Here is a 23,524-nt window from a genome sequence, read left to right on the forward strand (position 1 = left end):
CACTGTTTAGCTGCGTCGTAATTTGCTTACTTGTTTACTTATTCACTATTCCCTATATACCGAATAGTAAATAGTCCACTATATGAGGAAGAAGTAAATGAAAATGAGTGTATACAGCCTGCGTTGAACTTATATTATAATAGCTTACAGTATATTACACATGTGTGGCTTTAAGGATTGTTTGGTAAATAGTCAAGTTAATTTTACCTTATTTGTCATGTTTATTGTAAGTGTTTTATCGACTAAACCTGACGCATATACATTCTCCTCCCCTTGAACAGCGTCACATCATCAAATCATATTTAAAAAACTCATAAATGTGATAAATAAGCATTATATTATTGTAAATGTTCAGACAGTATAATAAATATTAAAGCAGCCGTGCAATGGTGTTTCATGGATTCTGACTTCTTTACAATGTTAAACGTGCTGTCTTCCCATGCTTAACTGTCATGATTCTGCCGCATCATGTCATGTTTCTCATGGTCTAGTGGCAGGATCATGACAGAACCCCATGTTTAATGTGGAGAGGGGTAATTTTGGTACTTATGGCCTTCCATACACCCTCTCCGGTCTCGTCTCTGTTCCCGCCCTCTCGTCTCCTCGTTTATTGTTTCATGCCCTTCACCTGTTCCCCTCTTGATTTATCCCCTTTACAATGCCCTTGTGTTTTCTGTCCTGTGCTGGTTCATTTTGATTCGTGTGGTGTAAGTCCCTGTGTCTTGTCAAGTTTAGTCTAGTGTAGTCATTTTGTAAATTATGTCAAGTGTTAACTGTAGTTCTTGTGTAAGTTTAGTTAGTCTTAGTCCTGTCTTGTCATGTTATTATATTCCCTTGTTTTGTTATGTTACCCCCTTTTGTTATGGTTTTGTCTTTATTATTTATTAAACGTCTTGTTAACCTCTTACCCACTGTCTGCACCTGAGTCCTCTGTCCTTGTGTCTCACCACGTTTCCTGACAGAATGAACCAGCCACAACAGCACCCAGCAGACCAAGGGATCGTAGTGGGAGGGGTCGAGGCCACCAGGCTCTCTTCCGGGGACGGTGCCGTCGGGCTCCCCTCCAGGGTCGAGGCCGCCGGTATGCTGTTCCCGCCACAGATCCCCGCTGGCAGTCCAGCCGGCACTCCCGCCATCCAGCCGTCAACTTGTCAAAAAACGAGTTGGGCGTATTACGTAGTATTTCTGTGCTCGATACACTCCCCCAGCGATCATACAGGTTTTGGAAAGTTTTTTCCGAACATATAAAACTGTTTCGTAACAAATTTTCTTAGTCCCTTATTGGACAATTCTCCCGGAAAAGCATGCAGCAGCAAGGAGAGCAGGAGAAAAAGCATGCACAGACGTCACTTTCACTTGTGTGCAGGAGAGAGAGAGAGAGAGAGCATATGTTCGCGAAGTTCAGGTGTTTGTTTGTTCACTACATTTGGGTGATGAATGTTATATAAACGGTGGATATAATGCTGGATTTGGAGATCGTTTGAAACTGATATATGGAGCCGTCCCAGTGCTAAAAGATGCCGGACATGAACCGCATGCGGTGAGTGAAACTGATGTCTGTGTTTTGTTGGCAATGGGTGCGCACGTGCTTTAGTTCAGCCTACCCCTCCCTCCCACAGGCGCCGTATGGTTTCGGAAATAATCATACAGCTGTATCTATCTTTTATAAATGTGATCAAACTAAATACTCTTTGAAGATACGAAGTATGCAATACTACTAAAGATTAATATGAGAATATGCGGCAGAAACCGCGTGTGTTACGGCCGCTTTAATATAGTTATTACATTAAATTATATTGACATTGACATACTTTATATACATTTCTGAGCACTTTTTCTGAGCATGTTTTGAACTTTATTTTAATGTAGTGGGGATTATGAACTATACCTAAAGAATGTATTTAACTTTACTTTTTATATTTTTAATGTGCTATGTGTACAGTCAATCATTAATTGATGAAGCTTTGAAGAGAGCGAGGATATGCCATTTCACTTTATTTAATTCCTCCGTCCTCACATCCTTCTCTCATATCCTGAAGGGGTGGAGCTAAGATACGTGGAAATTAAACGAGGAAAGAAAACGAGGATGCACAAATAAGAATTGAGAAGCACCCCAGATGTACACTTAATATCTGAGTGCATTGTAGGTAAAAGGTAGTGAACGAAATTACGGAATGAGCTGTTCACTCAGAATTCTACAACACATTACAAAATGGCAGACACCCGATATAGTACACTACATACGAGATAGGGGGCAAATTTGGACATTGTTGGGTGTTTCAGGTATTGTTTGGGTCATTATTCTTTGTTAATTATTTGGAGTTAGTTTTTATTTAGTTGTTTTGTTTAAAATACATATTTTTTATGTTAGTTTTGCTTTGTTGTGTAAGAAAAGTCATAATGTGTCTACACAGGACGCTACGCGGCGTGACACGACACAACAAAAGACAACAGAACCCATTATAATAAAAAATTGTCCACACTGGGTGCAGCGCGATGCGACACTACAAACCCATTAAGAACAAGGCATTTGTTGTGTCTTGTCGTGTCGCGAATCTAGCCTCTGGTGTAGACAGGGTGTTATGTGCAGCATTTGGGTTTCACGTGTCCCTTCATGTTCCTTTTCATTTTTTGCTGAATTTGATTAGGGGGTCGTAACATGAGGGTGAGTAAATGATCAAAGAATTGTTTTTTTTCTAAATGTCACAAATATAAAATTATTATTTCCCTCTTTTCATTTTGGAGTAAAGCATACACCAATACATACACCGAAAGTGTAATACACTGTATGAAACCCACCAGACCAAAATAGGTTAATTGTTCACACTCTGTGTATGAATGCTTGTAACAAAGTCTGATCTTCAAGACATTGTCTGCTTTCACCCTGACAGTGAAATGTTTGGCAAGGTTGTCCACAGTAATCTCGGCCTTAGGCACTGGATCTTCAAAACAGGCACACAAAAATAGTAAAATAGTCAGTGTAGTGAAGCTTGGAGCTATCACATTTTTCTGCAAGAGAAGGAAATTGAGAAATACCTGGTGTGATGTGCTCTGCACTAGTGAGCATCTCATTTTTGCTGTAAACAGACACACTGACCTTCTGGCCTGGCTGAGCCAGGAAACAGGAAACAAACCGTAGAATCCACTAAAGGGTAACAATGCGACACTCAAAATGACTGAAGGCACAGTACAACACAAATACAGTATCTAAGGATTTACTTACACACGTCTGGTCGGTTGTTGTATCACGTATCTGAATTTTAGTATGATGAGGCTGAAAAAACTGCTCACCATTTGTGCTGTTCCACTAACAAAGAAAATAGGATCACAGTGCAAGTAAACCTCAGTGACAAAGTCATTCATTTTCAATAAAATGATTTGAGATGTGTAGCAGAGCCTGTTAATAATGTAAAGTTCTATAAACAAACTACATGCAAGCTTGTCAGTGTGATCACACCTTGAAGGAGTCGTTCTTCCAAAATAGTTTAATAGCTCAGTCATGATTTACCTATTCCTATGACCTGTCCATTTGTAGAACACACATTTTTTTTGTAACGCTTTAGATTACGGCCCGCAAAGTACCCCATAATTAAACAAGATTTGCAGCTTAACCAATTGTAACAATAATGTACCTCTACCATACATATCTGTAGATAACGGGGAACAATATGCAAAGTTTGGGGAATAAAGGGGTAAGAGTAAGGAAAATGTAAAAAATATTTATGAGAGAACTGCATGCCATATGAACATCCAAATCAAACCGCTCTTGAACTACCCGATTATAGTCTCAAAAGATCAACATTGATTTAGCACATTTTACACATTAAAACTCAAAATAACTCATAACTAAAATAAATTATTTGTGACCAACAATCCTAAAATCAATCAAATAAAAATTTATCCTAAAGTTAAAACTCAAATTTACAGTTGACAGACAGTCTTGCATGCTTCATTCGTGTTGTTGCAAAAACTGACCAAATAATTTCCCCTTATTTCATGTTTGCTATAATAATAAAATAAGAACCCTGTACTTAATATCCACAGTCACTTATTTATGGGTAAATTGTGATAACAAAAATGTAGTGTATGTTCATGCTAAGATTGTTGTATAGCATACTGCCGGTCATAACACCACATAATGTCACGGTCCCACCGTCTTGTTTATGAAATTCTAGTCGTGTGGCGGGATCGGGGCAGAGTCCTTAGGTTTTATGTGAGAAAACACATGAGAAGTAAAAACAAACAACTCATGGTTTTCTCACATAAAACCTAAGGACTCTGCCCCGATCCTGCCACACGACTAGAATTTCATAAACAAGACGGTGGGACCGTGACAACATAATATTAAAATAGTTACCCCTTAGTTTTAAAATACTTGCAGTATACATTTTTTTGGAATTTACTGACTTCTTTAATCCCCAAACTTTGCATATTGTTCCCCACTACCTACAGATATGTACTGTAGGTACATTATTGTTACAATTAGTTACGCTGTAAATTTTGTTTAATTAAGCTGTAAATTGCGGGCCGTAATCTGAATCGTTACCCAATATTTTAACAATATATCACCTAATCTAATCACCCTTAAATCAAATCATTGATCAATTCACATACAGAGCACAAACAATTATGACAATGCATGAACTTCATTGGTCATGCTGCTTTTCAAACTGAATTAATTTTAAACTACATTTATGTCCCATTAAGCTTCGGGTTCTTTAATAAGATGCCTTTTTATAGAAGAAAAGGTTATATGGAACAGTATGGAATGGCATAAGGGTGTGTAAATTATGAAAAATGTTTAAATGTTGGGTGAAATTAATTTATTGTTACTAACTAATGTATACAGGTGCTGGTCATATAATTAGAATATCATCAAAAAGTTGATTTATTTCACTAATTCCATTCAAAAAGTGAAACTTGTATATTATATTCATTCATTACACACAGACTGATATATTTCAAATGTTTATTTCTTTTAATTTGATGATTATAACTGACAACTAATGAAAATCCCAAATTCAGTATCTCAGAAAATTAGAATATTACTTAAGACCAATACAAAGAAAGGATTTTTAGAAATCTTGGCCAACTGAAAAGTATGAACATGAAAAGTATGAGCATGTACAGCACTCAATACTTAGTTGGGGCTCCTTTTGCCTGAATTACTGCAGCAATGCGGCGTGGCATGGAGTCGATCAGTCTGTGGCACTGCTCAGGTGTTATGAGAGGCCAGGTTGCTCTGATAGTGGCCTTCAGCTCTTCTGCATTGTTGGGTCTGGCATATCGCATCTTCCTCTTCACAATAGCCCATAGATTTTCTATGGGGTTAAGGTCAGGCGAGTTTGCTGGCCAATTAAGAACAGGGAAACCATGGTCCTTAAACCAGGTACTGGTAGCTTTGGCACTGTGTGCAGGTGCCAAGTCCTGTTGGAAAATGAAATCTGCATCTCCATAAAGTTGGATATTCTAATTATATGACCAGCACCTGTATACTATTTCCACAACATTTGCAAAACTACAAATACTGCTCAAGTAGATTTATATACCTCTTTGTTATTTTCGTTTAAAAACAAAAGGTCAGTGGGCTACAGACATACCAAAACAGTGTGGTTTTGTTTCCAGATGAGAAACGTGTAGGAGTCAGCAGTTTCAGAGTTACTAAACTCTATCTTCAGTGTTTTATTAGCCACTACAAGCATAGGAGAGAAAACAAAACTTAATTGTATTATTTATCATATTGTATTCAATGATTTATTATAACCTTGTACATACATAGAGGTTCTACACAAAGCCGCACATGGACACACACATCCTGAGCAGTGTAGAGTCTCAAACGAGGCATGCATCGCTCTATTCATGCAAACACACAAGAAACAAGCAAAGACAAAGTTCATTGCAGTTACATTTAAATATATGGAATATAACATGAAAGATCATGAAGACAAACATTTTCTTTTTTTGTTGTTTTTTGGAATAATGTGCATTTATGAACGGTTCACACTAACACCAGAAATGTGTTAATATGATCAATTTTGATTTAACATTGACTTTAAACACAAAAGCTTGTGTAATTTTCATCACCTGATGTCAGTGAAATATTATCTATAGAGTACTTTCATTTTTAGCAGCTATTAAAAAACAGAAAATGCACACATTAAAATGATGTACTTCATTACTTACCAGCACCACAACAGCACTGCTCCTATAGACAGAGAGGTTTCTTATAATATTTATAATATGTAAGTGTTTCTTTAAACAATGCAAATGGAATTATATAATGTATTATTTTTATGGCAAAAACACATTATAAAATACTATTTAAGGTAATGCAGTAGTATTGAGCAGCTGGAATAAAGGATTACGCTAAAGCACTAGCCATGTTTGCATAGACACATTTTCAATTTTCAAAGAAAGAAATCATTCGGATTAAGGAATCCGAATGTTTTGATTACATGTAAGCTAATAAAGTGATCAGATTGTTTTGTATGTATATTGCACATGTGAAGAATTGTGTTTAACAGAACCGGTGTTTACATGTCCCATCAAACGGATTACAAAAGGTATAAACCACAGCTAACAAAACGAATAAAATTTAGATCAGACTGGCCATTTTTATTCCGACTGAGGTGTTTACAAGGAGCATTTTCATTCAGATTAGATCTTTAAACCTTTTAAACCTTTAAATCTTTCCTGTAGCTCAGTTATTAGAGCATGACGCTAGCAACGCCAAGGTCATGGGTTCGATCCCAGGGATTGCACATATACTCAGATACAAATGTATAGAATAATGCAATGTAAGTCGCTTTGCTGCCAAATGCGTAAATGTAAATGTATGAGAACACCAGGCTCAGCTCCATGCCTATTTACACGACACTGAAAAGATAAACAAATTAATCTTGATTGACAACATGTTATTTAAAAGCTACAGCTCAGATACTGGACCGAATGCCGAGTGGCTTCCTCTACCAGTCGGCATTTGTTGCTGAGGCAAGCGAGGTTTAGTTTTCAAAAATGAAGTTGTAGTATTATGAGAATAAGTGAATATACTTAGAAAAAGTATATTATTCTATTCGTATTTTATCTATAAGCTGCATAAGAAACCCCATGTAAGCAACATTTATTTTCTTATATTTATTTATCTGTTCTTTTTTAATCAACATGAAGAGAAAAAAAGAATATGAAACTCAACAAGCAGTATCATTGTTTATTACGCTTATATAATCTATATGTCCGTTTAATTATTTTACTTTACAATTAATAGAAACATGCAGTTTTATTTTAATATAGCTGGATCTATAGAATATATTTATTTCTATATTTGTTTGGAAATACTTTACTAAAATTAAACTGCATATTCCCATTAATTGTATAAAGTTTGACATTAAAAACGGCAGATCCAGCACAGGCCGTGTGCTTTAATGGACTGTAGGCTATAGCCTAATATTTTTTTTATTCCAGTGCAACACAGTTTCAAGTGTATGTGAAGGGAGCAGTTGATGAGACGTTGGAAAGTTTCCATTATTTTCCCTGGAGAAACAATAGAGTTAGAGTGACACGCGTCATAATCTGAAAACCACGCCCACCGGGGGGAAACAATCCAACCCTCTCAATTAACTTTGTATTGGGGAAGCTGCCTCCTTGTCATTTTTGACTTAGAATAAAAAAAAGAACAATGTCTAAAAAATGCTATGAGACAAGGTGAACAGTAAACAAGCTAAAAACCCAGCACTACGTTTTTATAAGATGTCAACCCCCCCCCCCCCCCCCGCCAAAAAACGAGCGTAGGAGGGAAACGTAATCGGCGACAGGAAACATTCATTATTTTTGACTGTATCTGAGGAATATTTCACCAATCTACAGTATGTGAACCTGGGAGGATGAGATATATAGTGAAACGAAATTGTATTGGTCTCTATCTATTCTTTTTGCTAATGCTTCACATTTTAATGCCAGTATCCACTTTTGTCTCCTTAAAGTCTGGCTTTTACTGTTCGGTAGCTTATAAAAACTAAGTTCTGGTGTTTTTTAGCTTGTTTGCTGTATACAGTGTCACACATCAGCTTTTAGACATTGTTCTGTTTTTTGTTATAAGTCAGAAATGACAAGGAGGCAGCTTCCCGCAATAGAAAATAAATGGAGAGGGTTGGCTTGGCCTAAATGCGCTCTGTCTCTATTTGCGAGCAGTGAGAAACAGTTTGACAGGACATAGTTCACTTTTTTCACTCAAATGCAGGGGACATCATCACATTAAAACCTTGCCTGGCAAATTTGATGGCCATTTCTTAGTCAGTTATTTTGATCAATTGTTGTTCAAGCAATGAAATGCATGCAAGGAGTGCAGACTGTATTTGAACCCCCGCCTGACGATGTACATGACCGTGCTGAAAGAACAGGGAGACAGACATGTCTGTTGTACCACAAATAACATTGTGGCCTAACCAGCCATTACTCTGGGACATGCGATAAAAGGTAACTTTTCAATGTTAATCAGAGTTTTTCCAAACCAGCCGTGATGGCGATACAAGATGAGCAACCGCAGATTCTATATAAGAAACGGTTTGTTTTAAATGTTGCGCCACTAATCGTGTCGCGTCTGGTTAGGATGCGGTTTTACTAACTTAACATAAACGTGTGAGTGTGTGTTAGTTTATGTTGAACACATTTTACTTGACAATGCTATCGATTGAAAATATAAGTAAGTTACTGCTGTTTTATCTAGGTACATAGCCGTCTAATAACAAACAGTCTTGTTTATATTGTCTTTTGCTGCAGGTCACTAGAACATATGTTTTGTACGTTTAAGTACAGAGAATACCCGGTGAAAAGAGCACAACTATTTCAACATTATAGCCTCATACATGGATGTTACACAAGAACACATGACAGAGCAACTAATATTACAAATGAATTCAACGTAGGAAGGGTTGGTACTATTAAGTTAAATGTACTTAAAAGCTATCAGTAGCCATTACTTACATTTTTTAGGGCAACCAGTTTCCACTTTTTTTAAGTAAATACAACTAATATGGGTTTACAGCTTTAATGCATTTTTATGTTAACCCTTTTTGAAAAAAAAAGACATTCTTTGTGATTAAACAACGTAAAGTAAGATTAATTTGGCTTGGGAACTCAGCTCAGCTGTTTAAAAACAGTATACACTAAGCTTACATTTACGGAGAATTTTCCTATACCACTGATGTCCATTTTAAAATATGCTATTTGAGCGATCACATCTTACAACATCGTTTACGCCCGGGCAAAGGTGTAAAATGTTTGCAGGGCAATTAAAGAAACTTGAACGGCCAGTTTGCTTTCCATTTCCATTTAGTTATTTAGCAGACGCTTTTATCCAAAGTGACTTACAGATGAGGGAAACAATGGAAGCAATTGGAACAACATAAGGACAACAAAAAGCAGTGTGCAATAAAAACAAACTGGTCTCATATAGCCTACCACAGTATACAGAGCTAAGTTTTTTTTGAAAGAGTAGAAAAGAGATCGAAGTCAGAACTGATCGGTAAGGTGTTGTTGGAAGAGATGTGTTTTCAGACGATTCTTAAAGATGGCTACGGAATCTGCTGACCTTGTAGCAGTGGGCAGATCACTCCATAAATGTGGAATTGATGCAGAGAAGGTACGTGAGAGAGATTTTTTACCTTTTTGGGATGGCACCACAAGACGTCGTTCGTTTGCAGAGCGTAGGGATCTGGTGGGTACATATTGTAAGTCTGCATTAGCGAGTGAAAATAAGGGGGTGCCAATTCAGTGGTGGTCTTGTAGGCCAGGAGCAGAGACTTGAATTTGATCCGAGCGACTATAGGGAGCCAATGTAACTTAATGAAGAGAGGGGTGACGTGCGCTCTCTTCGGTTCATTGAAGACCACTCTTGCTGCTGCATTCTGGATCATCTATAGATGTTTGGTTGTACAAGCTGGAAGTCCAGCCAGTAGCGCATTGCAGTAGTCCAGTCTGGACAGAACAAGAGCCTGGACTAGGACTTGCATAGCTTGCTCGGATAGGAAAGGTCTAATTTTCCTAATATAGTAGAGGATGAATCTACAGGACCGGGTGGTGCTGGCAACCTGATTTGTAGCTGATAAGCTGATCGTCGATCACCACTCCCAGGTTTCTGGCCGTTCTGGAAGATGTGATGGTTGATGAGCCCATTTTTGAATGGAGAAGTTGTGATGAATCTTTGTGTAGGATTACAAGCAGTTCTGTTTTTGCAAGGTTCAGCTGCAGGTGATGGTCATTCATCCAGAGTGAAATGTCGGCTAGGCATGCTGAAATGCATGCAGAAACAGTCGGATCGTCAGGCTGAAATGACAGGTGGAGTTGTGTATAATCCGCATAGCAGTGATAGGAAAATCCATGTTTCCGAATGACAGATCCTAGGGATGTCATGTATACGGAAAATAGCAACGGACCAAGCACTGAGCCCTGAGGCACCCCTGTGTCGAAATGTTGGGACTCAGAGACCTCACCTCTCCAGGATACTCTAAATGACCTACCTGTGAGGTAAGACCTGAACCATTGTAGCACCACTCCAGAGACACCCATAGCCTTGAGGTCGACAGGATTATGTGGTGGTTAATGGTGTCAAAGGCAGCAGATAGATCCAGTAGGATAAGTACAGATGAGTTAGAGGCGGCTCTTGCCAGCCTCAGGGCTTCAATGACAGACAGCAGCGCAGTCTCAGTGGAATGACCGCTCTTGAAACCAGACTTGTTGCTGTCCAGGAGGTTGTTCTGGGTGAGAAAGGATGAGAGCTGGTTACATACAACACGTTCAAGAGTTTTAGCAATGAAGGGGAGGTGAGATATCGGTCTGTAGTTCTCTAACAGAGCAGGATTAAGAGTGGGTTTCTTCAGTAGTGGGGTAATACGGGCCTCTTTGAAGACTGTGGAAAATGCACTAGTGGTGAGAGACGAGTTGATAATGTAGGTCAAAGCGGGAGCAACCGATGGAGAGATGGCCTGGAGGAGATGAGTGGGGATGGGATCTAACGGGCAGGTAGTTAGGTGGTTAGAAGACATGACCTTGGAGACATCATCTTCAGATAGGAGAGAGAAAAAGGGGAACAAGCATGTGGTCGGGGGTTTGTGCGTGATCGCGGCGCAGAGAACTGACTGCTGATGGTGGTCATTTTCTTTACGAAGAAAGACACAAAATCATCAGCTGTGAAGTCCGATGGAGGTAAGGGGGCAGGCGGTCAAAGAAGAGCAGAGAAGGTTTTAAAGAGAGTACGAGAGTCAGGCGAGTTGTTGATTTTAGCGTGGTAGTACTGGGTTTTTGCAGAGGAGACATCAGCAGAGAAAGAGGAGAGGAGAGTCTGATAGAGACAGAGGTCAGTAGGTTCTTTAGATTTGCGCCACTTTCTCTCAGCAGACCTGAGAGTGGCGCGATGCTCACGGAGAACATCAGATAACCAGGGGGCAGAAGAGGATGCACAGGATGGCCTAGATGTTAGAGGGCATAAGCTGTCTAAGCAGGAGGTTAGTGTGGAGCAAAGAGTGTCGGTGGCACTGTTGGCATCCAAGAGAGAGAGCTGTTCAAAGGGAGGGAGCGTGGCGGAGACCATAGAGGATAAGCGTGTTTAATTATACCATTAATAATAATAATAAGCATTTGCCTGAATCGTGTGGGGGAAGACTTTACCTAGGAGAAGCCAACAAATAAACCATTACTGAATGAATAAACGCGTTTGCAGTTAACTGTGTCTTTCAGCAAATCAGTGAAGGCGAAAGGCTCATAATATAAAAAAGTGAAAGTTATATCATTATTATTAAAAAGCTAAGACGCAATGAACTTAGATAGGAGAAAGAAAACTGCATGAGACAAGAACGTAACATTAGGCCTACGTCTTTACAATAACGCAAACTGAAGATGTGAACAAAAAAGAAAATCATCTTTGCCACAAATGGATTTTATATTCGTAAGTGTCCTAATTTACGGTGGCTCTGAACCGCAAGTGATAAAAAAATTATGTTAATTCATTATAACGAGATGTTAATTTGTTATAATGAGATACAGATTCCGTTAAAACAAGATGTTAATTCGTTCTAACGAGATATTAATCTGTTAAAACAAGATAATTTGTCATAACGAGATATTACAAGAGATTTTAATTTGTTAAAACGAGATATTACAAGAAATACTAATCCGTTAAAAAACGAGATACTAATCCGTTAAAACAAAATAATAATCTGTTACAACGAAATAGCATCTCTTTATGTCAACTCCTTGATACCCGAGTTTTGAGTTAGTGGCATTTCATGACAGAGAACAATATGCTTTTACCTTGCTGCTGGAGGAGAATAGAGGAGAATTGTGTTACATTCATTTATGTTCCATTTAGTTGTGCCACGTATAAACGCACAATGTGCTTTAAAAGACTGTTAACTGAGTCATACGCTTAAAAGCCGGTTATCCATACTAGCGCGTTCTCAGATCACACACCAGTGGTAGCCTATTGGCCACTAGAGGGCAGAGTAATACAGGGGGAGCTCTCTACCTGATGTTAAGCATCATCATGGTGTAATATACTGAAGTTAAATATATGTAGCCTATCCCATAAATGCGCTACACACAACCATAAAAGGTTGTCATAAATTACCTATAATGGATTATACTACAGCTTGGGGATAACATCAATTGTTCTCTCAAGTCTTCGTTATTATGGTAAGAATGACGCTGGAAGAAGACCTTTTGCAAGCAGTTATTATTTTACATTTTGGAGTAGACTATGTCAAGCGTGTTGGTGCTGCTGTTGCAGGTAGTTTATAATTGCGCGCTGCTTCACGAGTTAGAAAAATAACGGCCCAGCTAACACAGTTACGTCCTGAAGACGTACCTGGACCGGACCAAAATAACCAAATAGCGTTCCAGCAACGTAACTTTGTGATTCCCATATTCGTCTTGGATGTTACTGGGACATGGTAATTACGTTTTTAACTAGAAGGGATACAGCTACCTTCACTGTGCATGCGCACGTCAATACCGCATAATTTTTGACACGCTGAAAACAGTTAATTACAATTTTTTTATTAATGTAAGGTTAGGTTTAGGGTTGGAGTAGGGGTAGGTAGGCGTTATCTAATGTAATTTATTGTAATTATATGGCGAGATTTTGCACCACTGCTGGCCGTAGCTGTATCCCTTCAAGGCTCTCCTGTTTTTGCAAAGTGGTTGATATCCTTAGGGCAACATCATGTTGACCCTGGGACAACATTTAAATCAACCAATCAGATTTTAGAAATAGGTTTACAGTTTATTTTAAATTTAATCTTCTAACCAGGATTAGGTCTTCTAGGCCATTGTTTTTCACTAATCACTTCCCTCTGATTTTAGGGGTAAGTGATAACCTCCTGAAGACCAGAGGTGGGTAGAGTAGCCAAAATCTTTACTCAAGTAAACGTACAAGTAACTAGAGAAATTGTTACTCAAGTAAAAGTAAAAGTCACTTTTAAAATTTACTTGAGTAAAAGTAAAAAAAGTATGTGTAGCGAGGAAGGCGGGACGAGAGCCGTGGGGCAGGAAGGCGGGGCCGGTGGTGTGAGTGATAATGAGTGTCAGCTGTACGCGCACCGGTCCCGCATGCCTCACGGGGAGCTAGGGAGCATAAGAGGACGAGCGACGGGACTGCCGACGAGAGAGGACCGGGCCCGGAAGTTAAGTTTGTTTATGTTCGTGTGGCCGGCAGTCGACCGTGAGGTGGCTGCCGGCCTTTTATTTGCTGAATTATTGTTTGTTTATTTTGTATTAAAGTTTGTTAAATGTTCGCCGGTTCCCGCCTCCTTCCTTCCCTTCTATTGAACCTTGTTACATTGGTGCCGAAACCCGGGAGGAAGGAGGGACATGCTGTCGAAGAGCCCTCGCCGCCGAGCGGCCTCGCGGTGCTGAGGAGTTCGGGCAGCGCGGACGAGGGCGTCCGCCAGCGGCTGCCCGAGATCGTGGTGCTGGATCGAGGGATTCGGTGGGGACGGAGAGCCCGCGGCCGTGCTCCTGGGACGAGGTGGGATGGCGGCCATGGAGGGAGCTCGGGAGTGCCGGCTGCCCTCAGCCAGAAGCCATCGCCGGCCGCCAGGAGGCGGAGGAGGATCGGGCCGTCCACCGAACGTCCAGCACCACAGCATAGCACCGCGAGGAAGAGCCTCTCGGCTGGCTGAGGACCGAGCGACGGCGTGTCGGGGAACCGGACTATTTTTTTTTTCCTCTCTCCCCTCTCTCGTCCCTGTCGCTCGGGGTGCTCCCGGCTCCGTTCTCTCGTCTCATCGGTGCGTACCCCCAGGCGCTGGGGCTCTCAAGGGGGGGCCCCCCGGGGGGAGTAAGCACAGGCGCGGTGGTACCCCGGCCTGTGAGGGGCGATGGGGGTATGTAGCGAGGAAGGCGGGACGAGAGCCATGGGGCAGGAAGGCGGGGCCGGTGGCGTGAGTGATAATGAGTGTCAGCTGTACGCGCACCGGTCCCGCATGCCTCACGGGGAGCTAGGGAGCATAAGAGGACGAGCGACGGGACTGCCGAGGAGAGAGGACCGGGCCCGGAAGTTACGTTTGTTTATGTTCGTGTGGCCGGCAGTCGACCGTGAGGTGGCTGCCGGCCTTTTATTTGCTGAATTATTGTTTGTTTATTTTGTATTAAAGTTTGTTAAATGTTCGAAGTACAAGTAACTAGAGAAATTGTTACTCAAGTAAAAGTAAAAGTCACTATTTTAAAAATTACTTGAGTAAAAGTAAAAAAGTATGCAATGAAAAAACTACTCAAGTAGCTAGTTACTTAGTTACTTTGTATCTGATTATATAGGCCTACTACATAAAATTAATATTAACGCCAATGTTTTAATATTACATTTTAATCAATATTTTTAATTATCATAAGCGGATATCTTTGCAATATACTAGAGAGACTAAAGAATAGGCAAACACAGAAGAGACAAGCATTTCTGTAAATTTCATCTAGTCCTGATGTCAATGTAGTTTACACAACTTATTTAGAATAATAGACCATGTCAAACTAAAGCATGAACTAAACTCAGAGCATTTCCTAAGATGATCTAGAGCATCTGCAGTGCTCTCTTAAATGAAATACACATTTTTGATACAAAGCTCATGTTTTCTCGTGTTGTGTCACGTGTGTGTTGTGAAACGCTCTTACTTGTAAACAAACAGTAAACAGTGAACCACACGCCCATCAACACGTTTTCTTCCTTCTGTTCTTCAAATGTATATTTCTGCAAGCCCACGTCTCTGTGTCTGACAGGTAACGCGCATGTTGCGTGTGCTGACGAAAAAACTGGATGAGTAACAACTTTTTATTACTGAACTCGGACAAAACGGAAGTGTTACTTATTGGACCGAAAACTGCTATAAGTAACAACCAAGAATACTGTTTAACTATTGACGGATGTTCCATAAAACCCTCGTCGTCAGCAAAGAATCTTGGCGTTCTATTCGATAGTAATCTGTCATTTGAGAGCCACGTCGCCAACACCTGTAAAATTGCGTTTTTCCATTTTAAGAATATATCTAAACTACGTCATATGCTGTCAATGTCAGATGCAGAGAAGTTAATTCATGCATTCATGACATCAAGACTAGATTACTGTAATGCACTGTTAGGTGGTTGCCCTGCAGGCTTATTACAAAAACTCCAATGGTCCAAAACGCGGCAGCTCGAGTTCTTACAGTACAAAAAAGTATGAACATATTAGCCCGGTTCTGTCAACCTTGCACTGGTTACTATAAAGCATCGCTTAACTTTAAAATCTTGCTTATTACCTATAAAGCCCTACATGGTTTAGCTCCTCAGTACTTGAATGAACTCCTTTTGTATTACAGTCCTTCACGTGCATTAGCTCTCAGGCGTCCTGTCAGTTGTAATACCTAGAATTTCAAAATCAAGTGCAGGTGGTAGATTCTTTCCTATCTAGCGCCTAAACTTTGGAATAGTCTTCCCTGCACTGTCCGGGAGGCAGACACACTCTGTCAGTTTAAATCTAGACTAAAGACGCATCTTTTTAATCTTGCATACACTACTCTTCCATAATATAAATCTTCAGAGGGTTTAGGCTGCATTAGTTAGATCAACCGGAACCAAAAACACAACTGATGTACTTGTTGCATCAAAGAGTACAGAACAGTACTCTACTCTCAGCCAGTCTTGTCTCATTGTTCCAAGGTTACCACAGCGAGCAGGATGCAGTTCATGGCCTGACCTGATGGTAGAGCGGAGAATGGGAAGTGGGGACCTGACAAGAGCTGAGATGATAGAGCTGGATAAAGAAGGACGCGGTCTCTTGACATGTCTTCACCACAAAATTCAAATGCTATTAGATTATTAATGATAATCTTAAACTATAATTTATTTTATTATTAAGTTTATTTATTTTATTTAGCCTTGTTGTGCAAGTTCTCTGGAGCTTGTGCAGAGGCAGCAGCTTTTGCCAGAGGGGAACTGGAATCCCCTGGTTGGGCCTGGGTTCTCCTGAGGTTTTTTTTCTCGATTAGAGTTTTGGGTTCCTCGCCACCGTTTGCATACTGTTTTTGCACTATCTGCCTGACCGGGGGGGCTGCTTTAGAATTTTAAAGTTTTACTTAATTAATATTGCATATAGGAATTTATAGTCTGTTATATTTGACCTGTGCTTCTCTCTCCTTTATCCTAAATGTGTGCTCTCACTGAGCGTGTGTGTGTGTGCGTACTTGTCTGTGTACGTACTGTGTGTGTGTGTGTGTGTGTGTGTGTGTGTGTGTGTGTGTGTGTGTGTGTGTCGTGTGTGGTGTGTCTCTGTGTCTGTGTGTGTTGGTGCGTGTTGTGTGTGTGGAGTGTTTTGTGTGTGGGTGTGTCTGTCTTCTGTGTTTTCAACCTTTTCTTGTTTTTGCAGGTACAACTTTGATTGTTTTGCTTGTAGTCAATGTGTCTCTGTACAGCAGTGTAATTTCGTTAACGAAAACTATGACGAAAAGTATTCGTTAACGACATGTTTTCACTGACGAAAACGAGACGATAACTAAATAAAAATGAATGCATATAACGAAAACTGTAATAAAAATATACTGACATTTTCGTCAACTAATAAAAACGAGACGAAAATATTCTTGTCCCACCTGGCGGACATCAGTTTGCGCGCATGTGCGCTTATCTCATATAAACGGCAGAGAGAAGTCTCTGGGAGAAGGGGAAGCACACACATGTATTCTGTGTCTCCACGCGGTTACAAAGCGTCTTATTTTCTTCACGATCGCCGGTAAAACGCCGCAAACTTGAAGCGCGACTGCAGGCGAGTCACCCCGAAACACATTACGAAGGCAAGCTCAAAGGTTTTATATGCCAATGTTAACTTAACACGAGCTGCTGCATAACGTGAAATGCAACAGAGTCAGCCAAAAGAAACCAGCGCTGTCCTCTACGATTATAGAAGTGATGAAGTGAGTCAAACTGTACATTCCAACCAAATATGTAACATGTTTGCATGACTAAAGAAATGTAATACAATTTATATAATATGTCTTTTTGAAAGCTATTCTCATTCATTGCTGTTCAAGCAAAGACAGTGCAGCTCTTTCTTCAAAAGGCATGCCATGAGCCAATAGCCTTTGAGTGTGAGCCTGTCAGAGCGTTTCATTGGTTGAATGAACTGAATGAAACGCCCTACTTAACGAGTCAATTGAGTCAAATGGAATTGAACGAACTGGAACATGTCGTTCATGGTCTAATACTCTGCGTTCCAACAATGCATATCTAGTTACTGGAATTTTCTGAAAAATAAAGGTAATGACCTGGTTTAATTTTATTCTAAGGTGAAGTAAATTATGTCAAAACAGTTGAATCTTTGTATGGAACATTTAATTACACCAAGTAAATGATTTAAACCATTTAGATTTTAGTAGACTAAATATAATGTATATTTATTCGACTAAAATGTTTTTCATATTTCGTCGACTAAAACTAGACTAAAACTAAAATGATGGGGTTGACTAAAATGTGACTAAAACTAAATTGCATTTTCGTCAAAAGACTATGACTAAAACTAAATCAAAATTTGCTGTCAAAATTAACACTGCTGTACAGCTGCTTTGTTACAATGAAAATTGTAAAAGCGCTATATAAATAAAGTTGAGTTGAGTTGACGAACAGGTCACGCGGGTGCGCGCATATGGCGGGCATTTTTCATTGCTGGCAAACAATATGACACATTTGCAGTTTTGATTGTATATAGATTAATATCCACTTCATCCAATGCTCTTTGTGTTCTGCGTGTTCTTAAGTTTCACGCTACGAGGAGTGAGTAATCCTGCTTCACATGATTCAGATCGTGCTGCGAACTGAACAAATCATTTGAACTGATTCATTAGCCTATTCAAATGGTTTTGCCCATTGTTCAATTAATGCTTTCAAAAGAATCGACTCAAAAGAATCGATCACTCGGGAATGACCGTAAAAAGAGACGACAACCTTGAAATAAACAACGCGTTTTAAAAAGCATATTTTAAAATGAAGGAATGAAGGAACGTCACGCAATGTAAGTTATGTTACGGCCTGGTCGGGTCATCTTCTGGCACGGGGATTGTTTTGTTTTTGTCGAGCACATGGCTGTCACCGAGCTTTCAGCTGGCTTTGTGCTTGTGTCTGCGTCATTTGCCCCACCCTCGTGTTTCCGTATGACATCCCCTGCACTGGTGTTTTTCCACTCCGTGTTCACACGCCTGTTGGCATTTCACTCATTAGACATTATCGTTTCCTTAATTACTCCACACCTGGTTATGATCTCCTCATTACGTTCTCTTTATAACTCCCTCAGTGTTTCTTGTCCAGTGTCTGTTCGTTGTGGATTATTCTGCCCCGCCTGTTGAAGTTAAGTTTTCTTGTCTGAAGAATCTCAGTCTTAGTCTAGTCGGAGTCTTGTCCCAGCGCGCCGAGCATGATGGGAAGGTGCATCCCTGCGCTTCTTCTCCCATCGCCTCAGCCCTACTGAACGGAACTATGATATCGGTAACAGAGAGCTGCTGGCGGTACGTCTGGCCTTGGGGGAATGGCGCCATTGGCTGGAAGGAACGACGCAGCCCTTCTTGGTCTGGACGGACCATAAGAACCTAGAGTATGTCCGTTCAGCCAAGCTGTTGAATGCACGGCAGGTCCGCTGGGCACTGTTCTTTGGTCGGTTTAATTTCACCCTGTCTTACCGGCCTGTGTCTAAGAACATCAAGCCAGACGCCCTCTCTCGCCTGTTCGAGGACTCAGATCGGGTGACTTCCGTCGACCCTATCCTCCCCGAGGGGAGGGTCGTCGGGTCCCTGGCCTGGGAAATCGAGAGGCGGATAGAGGAGGCCGGTCGCAGGGTGCAAATACCAGGGAAGTGTCCAGCGGGTCGTCTTTTTGTTCCCGTTCCGCTGCGTCCGGAGGTCCTCCAGTGGTGTCATTCGTCCAGGCTGGTCGGCCATCCAGGAATCAAGGGAACCCTGGCTTCCGTGGGTCAGCGGTTTTGGTGGCTGTCGGTCTCCAACGATGTCAGACAGTTTGTGTTGGCTTGCCCTGTCTGTGCGCAAAGCAAGACCGCCCGCCATCCTCCCGCAGGTCTGCTTCGCCCCCTTCCCACCCCCTCCCGGCCATGGTCCCACATCGCCCTGGATTTTGTGACTGGCCTTCCCCTGTCGAGTGGACACACTGTAATTCTCACAATGGTGTACCGATTCTCCAAGGCGGCCCATTTCATCCCTCTTCCCAAGCTCCCATCCGCCCGAGAGATGTCTCAACTGATGGTGGACCACGTCTTCCGCCTACATGGCCTTCCGGTGGACGTCGTGTCCGATAGGGGTCCTCAGTTCATCTCCCGGTTTTGGAAAGAATTCTGTCATCAGATCGGGGCCTCAGCGAGTCTGCCGTCAGGTTATCACCCTCAGACTAATGGGCAATGCGAGCGAGCCAACCAGGAGCTGGGACGTAGGCTCCGCTGTCTGACATCTAGTAATCCCGGTTCCTGGAGCCAACAGCTCTCTTGGGTGGAATACGCTCACAACTCCCTCCCCGTCTCAGCCACAGGTATGTCCCCGTTTGAGTGTTCTCTCGGATACCAACCTCCTCTGTTTCCTTCCCAGGAACTCGACGCTGCGGTTCGTTCAGCTCTGGCCTTTGTCCGGCGATGCCACCGTATCTGGACGAAGGCCAGAGAGGTTTTGGCCCGAACCACGCTGAGAACCAAAGCAGCGGCGGACCGCCACCGGATCTCTCCCCCCGCCTACATGTGTGGTCAACGGGTATGGCTCTCCACCAAGGACCTGCCTCTCCGGGTGCCTTCTCGTAAGCTGGCACCCAGGTTCATTGGGCCATTCCGGATCACCAAGGTGGTTAATCCAGTGGTCGTACGTCTCAAGCTTCCTCCCAATCTTGGTCGAGTCCACCCTGTGTTCCATGTATCCAGGGTCAAACCGGCAGTCACCTCTCCTCTTAACCCAGCCAGTTCTCGGCCCACCCCCCCTCCCCCGTGGCTGGTGGATGGTGTCCCAGTCTATACTGTAAGAAGACTCCTGGACATCCGCCGCCGCGGCCGGGGCATTCAGTATTTGGTGGACTGGGAGGGCTATGGCGCAGAAGAAAGGTCGTGGATTCCCTCGCGGGACGCGTTGGACCGGTCGCTGATCGTGGACTTCCACCGGAGACGAGGTGAGTCCTCCCCTTAAGCGCCTAGGGGCGCTGGTGGGGGGGGTACTGTTACGGCCTGGTCGGGTCATCTTCTGGCACGGGGATTGTTTTGTTTTTGTCGAGCACATGGCTGTCACCGAGCTTTCAGCTGGCTTCGTGCTTGTGTCTGCGTCATTTGCCCCACCCTCGTGTTTCCGTATGACTTCCCCTGCACTGGTGTTTTTCCACTCCGTGTTCACACGCCTGTTGGCATTTCACTCATTAGACATTATCGTTTCCTTAATTACTCCACACCTGGTTATGATCTCCTCATTACGTTCTCTTTATAACACCCTCAGTGTTTCTTGTCCAGTGTCTGTTCGTTGTGGATTATTCTGCCCCAGACTGCCCCAGGCGTAGCTGCGGTTCGCTTGTTGAAGTTAAGTTTTCTGTTTAGGTTTTCTTGTCTGAAGAATCTCAGTCTTAGTCTAGTCTAGTCGTGTCTTGTATCCAGTCTAGTTCGCTTACCTTCCTTGTTCTCCTCGCTCCTTCTTTTGGTCTGCCTTTTTCAGCAGCTTGCTTTGGCGCTCCGGTCAGTGATCACCATAGTCGGACGTCTTCTCTGGGAAGGATTCTCTTGCAACCTCTCCAGGCGCAGCATTTCCCCCAACCTGCCAGCGCGGACTCGAGTCGGGTGAGGTCGCCAGGCGCTTCCGCCCAACTCTCAGCACCAGCAATCTATCCTCGACTCACCGTGCTGACGTCTACCATCTCAGGAGTGGACTGCTCGCGACCTGTTAATTCATTTCTCTGTGTTCTGTTTAAGTTTAATAAAGACTGCTTTCTCCCGCACTTGGGTTCTCTGTGGTTCTGTCATGACAAGTTATGTAATGAAGTAAAAGTAGATTTTCTATTAGAAATTTACTCAAGTAAGAGTAAAAGTACACACTTTTAATTTTACTTAAAAAGTACATATTTTCCAAAATGTTACTCAAGTAAATGTAACGAAGTAAATGTAGCGCGTTACTACCCACCTCTGCTGAAGACATACATGGGATATACCATATTCAGAATCAGAATCAGAAGAGCTTTATTGCCAAGTGTGCTTGCACACACAAGGAATTTTCTTTGGTGTTGGAAGCTTCTAGTACAGACATTCAACACAATGACAATACAATATAATACGATTTACAGTCTAAAAGATTCTAAATTGTGCATATATAAAATAAAGACTATTTTACANATATGGTATATCCCATGTATGTCTTCAGCAGAGGTGGGTAGTAACGCGCTACATTTACTTCGTTACATTTACTTGAGTAACATTTTGGAAAATATGTACTTTTTAAGTAAAATTAAAAGTGTGTACTTTTACTCTTACTTGAGTAAATTTCTAATAGAAAATCTACTTTTACTTCATTACATAACTTGTCATGACAGAACCACAGAGAACCCAAGTGCGGGAGAAAGCAGTCTTTATTAAACTTAAACAGAACACAGAGAAATGAATTAACAGGTCGCGAGCAGTCCACTCCTGAGATGGTAGACGTCAGCACGGTGAGTCGAGGATAGATTGCTGGTGCTGAGAGTTGGGCGGAAGCGCCTGGCGACCTCACCCGACTCGAGTCCGCGCTGGCAGGTTGGGGGAAATGCTGCGCCTGGAGAGGTTGCAAGAGAATCCTTCCCAGAGAAGACGTCCGACTATGGTGATCACTGACCGGAGCGCCAAAGCAAGCTGCTGAAAAAGGCAGACCAAAAGAAGGAGCGAGGAGAACAAGGAAGGTAAGCGAACTAGACTGGATACAAGACACGACTAGACTAGACTAAGACTGAGATTCTTCAGACAAGAAAACCTAAACAGAAAACTTAACTTCAACAAGCGAACCGCAGCTACGCCTGGGGCAGTCTGGGGCAGAATAATCCACAACGAACAGACACTGGACAAGAAACACTGAGGGTGTTATAAAGAGAACGTAATGAGGAGATCATAACCAGGTGTGGAGTAATTAAGGAAACGATAATGTCTAATGAGTGAAATGCCAACAGGCGTGTGAACACGGAGTGGAAAAACACCAGTGCAGGGGATGTCATACGGAAACACGAGGGTGGGGCAAATGACGCAGACACAAGCACGAAGCCAGCTGAAAGCTCGGTGACAGCCATGTGCTCGACAAAAACAAAACAATCCCCGTGCCAGAAGATGACCCGACCAGGCCGTAACAGTACCCCCCCCACCAGCGCCCCTAGGCGCTTAAGGGGAGGACTCACCTCGTCTCCGGTGGAAGTCCACGATCAGCGACCGGTCCAACGCGTCCCGCGAGGGAATCCACGACCTTTCTTCTGCGCCATAGCCCTCCCAGTCCACCAAATACTGAATGCCCCGGCCGCGGCGGCGGATGTCCAGGAGTCTTCTTACAGTATAGACTGGGACACCATCCACCAGCCACGGGGGAGGGGGGGTGGGCCGAGAACTGGCTGGGTTAAGAGGAGAGGTGACTGCCGGTTTGACCCTGGATACATGGAACACAGGGTGGACTCGACCAAGATTGGGAGGAAGCTTGAGACGTACGACCACTGGATTAACCACCTTGGTGATCCGGAATGGCCCAATGAACCTGGGTGCCAGCTTACGAGAAGGCACCCGGAGAGGCAGGTCCTTGGTGGAGAGCCATACCCGTTGACCACACATGTAGGCGGGGGGAGAGATCCGGTGGCGGTCCGCCGCTGCTTTGGTTCTCAGCGTGGTTCGGGCCAAAACCTCTCTGGCCTTCGTCCAGATACGGTGGCATCGCCGGACAAAGGCCAGAGCTGAACGAACCGCAGCGTCGAGTTCCTGGGAAGGAAACAGAGGAGGTTGGTATCCGAGAGAACACTCAAACGGGGACATACCTGTGGCTGAGACGGG

General features: G+C 42.5%; 1 protein-coding gene across 7 annotated transcripts in view; it reads right to left on the minus strand.

Moving 5' to 3' along the window:
* The window catches only part of LOC130567657 (interleukin-17 receptor E), a 57,842-nt gene that overhangs the window by 10,340 nt on the left and 23,978 nt on the right, over positions 1–23,524 (minus strand). For 3 of the 7 annotated variants that reach the window (XM_057355917.1, XM_057355916.1, XM_057355915.1), the window contains exons 2-7: positions 6,184–6,205; positions 5,776–5,853; positions 5,601–5,692; positions 3,224–3,307; positions 3,037–3,145; positions 2,800–2,942 (exon numbers count right to left, since the gene is read on the minus strand). In XM_057355917.1, the coding sequence (XP_057211900.1) occupies positions 2,800–2,942; positions 3,037–3,145; positions 3,224–3,307; positions 5,601–5,692; positions 5,776–5,853; positions 6,184–6,205 (528 nt within the window). Of the gene's footprint in view, positions 1–908; positions 2,943–3,036; positions 3,146–3,223; positions 3,308–5,600; positions 5,693–5,775; positions 5,854–6,183; positions 6,206–23,524 lie in introns of those variants that run through there. The other 4 variants (XM_057355920.1, XM_057355918.1, XM_057355921.1 and 1 more) reach the window with 3 other exon arrangements.

This window comes from Triplophysa rosa, linkage group LG17 (genome assembly GCF_024868665.1).
Source record: "Triplophysa rosa linkage group LG17, Trosa_1v2, whole genome shotgun sequence".
Classification (NCBI taxonomy): domain Eukaryota; kingdom Metazoa; phylum Chordata; class Actinopteri; order Cypriniformes; family Nemacheilidae; genus Triplophysa; species Triplophysa rosa.